The sequence below is a fragment of the Triticum aestivum genome, chromosome 1D, assembly GCF_018294505.1.
Source record: "Triticum aestivum cultivar Chinese Spring chromosome 1D, IWGSC CS RefSeq v2.1, whole genome shotgun sequence".
NCBI classification, from domain to species: domain Eukaryota; kingdom Viridiplantae; phylum Streptophyta; class Magnoliopsida; order Poales; family Poaceae; genus Triticum; species Triticum aestivum.
Window position 1 is genome coordinate 480,869,942 of NC_057796.1, and position 3,733 is coordinate 480,873,674.

Sequence of the window (3,733 nt, forward strand, 5' to 3'; positions counted from 1 at the left end):
CAACTTCGTTATGAGCTAGAATTGGTCCGTGTTTGCCAATCGAGATGCATATTTTAGTTTGTGATAATAACGAACGATGCAACACTTGCGACCTGAAAGAATTAACGGTTTGGGTTTGGGCCCGATATATTTCATACTTTGTCCGAAAGCCTGGAGCAACTGAAGATGTCGTTCTTGGTATGTGCTCCAGTGCAAGCACATGCTCGTTGTGTGTCATGGTGTTTTTAGTAGATTGGATATAAATGCATGGTGTTTTTCAGCCCAATTGGGGCATGTTTTGAGATTGTGAGTGTCTTGTCGTACAGGTGGAGGGTGTTCGCGCTGGGGAACAATTCTATTTGTTTCATCTACACTAGCTAGATTAACCACCTAGCTAGAACCTGTGATGCCTAATATGAGACAATATATATATTCCCTACAAGTTACCACTGGCTAGCTGCTTTGGTTGGCAATCTTGATCCCCCAGCTCACGTCCTCACAGTGCCGCACGTACGGAACCACCTTCCCCACATCCACGTCCCTCCTCGCCGTGCAGTCGTAGTAGGACGGTGAGTGGAAGCACGGCTCGACGGACATCGCTCGCACACACGGTGGTTCCGGCACCTCCTTTGTCTCGGCCATGTCGGGCTCGGACCAGATGGGTGTGCTGGGCATGATCCACGGTCGTATCCCGCCAAGTCCCTGCGCGACGTACCCGAACGTCGAGAAGCCGGTGGTGACGAGCATGTCGCAGGTGCTGAGCAGGTACATCTCGCTCAGCGCCCTCCTGTCGTGGGACGTGTCCCCCCACTTCTGCCGCCCCTCGTGACTCGGCTGGTGCACGCCGCCGGTGATCCTGCCTCCGCCGTACTCTTCCCTGATCCTCTCATAGTACCACGCGCTCAGAGAAGTGACCAGGATAACCTGGTCGGATGCGTTGATCATGGACGACGATGTGATCTCCGGGAGAAGCTTCTCCCTGCGGACGCATGAGAGGACCTGGTCCAGTATGTATTGTAGCGGCGTCGGCTTCTTCTGGAACACCCGGATCTGTATGCCGACACGCTGGCCAACGCCCGCGAGGTTGGTGCGGTAGTAACTGGTGACTGCGCGCCAGACGTCGTTAACCGGGTGGAACAAGTACCGTCCGAGGTGGTAGAACGCCATGTCCTTCTCCGGGAACATCTTGCCCAACTCGTCCTGGAATGACGGGACGAGGAAGAGCCCCGGGACGAGGTAGCTATCCGTCTTCATCAGCAACCACGGCGCGCCGTGGAGGAGCCGCTGATGCTCGCCGCAGTAGAAGAGCTTGTCGTGGAAGTCGTAGCCGCCCTCGAGGTGCAGGTAGACGAACGGTGGCCGGTGATCACCGCCGTCCGACCACGACGCGTTCCCGTCGGCACCCACGGAGATGACGTTGGCTTTTAGCATGTTGCCGAGGCTCTCTTTGGAGCCGATGCCGTAGTCCCTGAGGTGCCCCAAAGGGAAACTCCAGCCAGAGGGTAGCAGCCACGTCGTCCCAGGGAAGGGCTCGCAGAAGAGGGCGCTGACATCATGCTTGTACTGGTGGACGAGGAGGACACGGTCCGTGAGCACGGCGTAGAGGAAGGCCGAAGCGGTGGCGAGCATTCGGTTGCCGAGGCCGCGGTAGCTGATGGAAACGAGGTAGCGGCAGTCCGTGGCGGCAGCGCCCTTACCGGACTTGAGCTGCCAGACCGCCGCCCTATACGGGGCTGTGCCAGGGCCGCACCGCTTCTGTAGGGCTTCGTGCCTCCGGAGCTTGCCAAGTAAGTAGGGGGATGGTTTATGCGATGTGTTCTTCTTCTTCTCGTGGTAGCTGGCGAACTCGTACCGGCTCCGACACGACCGCTTGCTGAATTCTGCGGTGAGCAGGCCGTCGAGGAGCTGGTCGGCGGTGAGGTCAGATGGAGGTGCATCTAGAGATAAAGAGACATTTCATTAGCAAACCCGTGGTCGAAATTTCAACATATTATTACCACCACATGGCATAGGTGTTGCTCTACATCAGCTTTTGCTTTACTCCCTCCGATCAGAAATATTTGTCGAGAAATTAATAAAATAAATGTATCTTGAATTAAAATACTTCTAGATACTTTTATTTTTTGGACAAATATTTTCGGACAGAGAAAGTATGATTTTGATAATTGCCCTGATAGGAGAAATTAGACTGTATCCCATGAAAGGAATTCCTAGTCCAGCCTCTTTTCTAGTTTGGGTGAAAGAGAATATGGTGGGCGTAGGAGTACATGCTTAATTAATTAGCTACCGAGTCTCCATTGTCCAGTGGCACATGGTAAATTGTGACTTTGGTGTGCATCCACTACTGTCACTATAATGGAATGGTATAGGCACTAGACGAAAGGAAGAGGAGAAGAAGAAATTCAACAACTCGATGGATCTCCAATCATAGCGCTCATATTTTACGTAGTACTCCCGCCATTTCTAAATATATGTCATTTTAGAAATTTAATATGAACTACATACAAAACAAAATAAATGAATCTGCACTCTAAAATACTTTTATATACATCCGAAGAAATATGTGAAAAGACTTAGGAATCGAAGGGAGTACCTTGCACGAAGGACCAGGGCGAGTCGGCGGAGAAGACGACAACTGCGAGCACGGTCGCGGCCAGGACGCAGACCGCTGGCACGAAGCTCTTGGGGCGGCCTGGAAGGCGCCGCCGCCTCTCCACGGTCTCCAGGCCGGCCTGCGATGAGTCCCTTGCGGCGTCGCTGCTGCTTCTCTCGATGTCCATACTCGCTTCCGGCCTGGGTCGCCTTGCGGACTTGCGTGGATGAATAATGAAGGGAGGGAAACAAATGTGCGGGAGCTGAGCTCCACCGCGGCTGTGTGCATATTTGTGGGACGAGGTGCAGCTGACCAGTCAATCACAAGACCTAATGGGTTTTGGACGAGGTAGGTCAATGATTCCAATCGGGCAGCCGATCGCGACCATGAGATCATGGGCAACCAGGCATGTGCGATACGTCCCTTCGAGGGCATGCATGGACGACTTCGCCTGCCTTATCCTATTCCATCCCATCCGTGTTGTCATCCACACGTCTCCCGAGCTCCCTTTTTCTTACTTTTTTTTTTTTTGCAGGGAAGCTCTTTCCCTGACATTTTTTTGAGAAAAAAAGATGTCAAAAAAAGAGCTCGGGAGATTATTACAAGGTGATCACCATAGTATACTCCCTCCGTCCCAAAATAAGTGTCTCAACTTTGTACTAGCTCTAGTATAAATTTGTACTAAGCTCAAGACATTTATTTTGGAACGGAGGGAGTATTTTATAAGGTACGCCGGGCCGGTATGAGCCACTCTCTAGTCGTGGCTCACATGAACTAAGGTTTCCTGGAAATTAGTTACGATTCGAATTCGGAGATGAGTTCCTCCCAACCACCCACACAACTATCTATCCAATTACAACGCCGGCCTCAGCCGCCCAATTCCTAGCCAAGAGAAAAGGAAATCAGGTAACAGCTACAAGTAGTAGTTGTATACCTTATTAACGGGTCAGTTTTGGCTTGCAAGCATCTGGGGAAGTTTGTTGGGCCGTGTCGACTTGTAGTGGTGGAGCCATCAAATATGCATTAGGGAGGCCAAGTGCTACTAAAACTGGTTGCGGAGGGCCAAACTGGCTGGGGAGGGCTTCCTAGGCCCCGTGGCGGCGGCGAGGGGGGAGGGGAGAAGGTCTGGGGGAGCTGGCGGTGGCGGATTAGGTTTTCCCC

At 52.4% G+C, this 3,733-nt stretch overlaps 1 protein-coding gene across 1 annotated transcript; it reads right to left on the bottom strand.

Moving 5' to 3' along the window:
* Window positions 1-219: 219 nt before the first annotated feature.
* LOC123183231 (galactoside 2-alpha-L-fucosyltransferase) lies at window positions 220-2,678 on the bottom strand (the record flags this gene model as incomplete). Its single annotated transcript, XM_044595998.1, is given in 2 exon segments — window positions 220-1,916; window positions 2,573-2,678. Coding segments are annotated over 2 exon segments (1,590 nt in total), but the record flags the coding sequence as incomplete, so codon positions are not given.
* Between the last annotated feature and the right edge of the window lie 1,055 nt (window positions 2,679-3,733).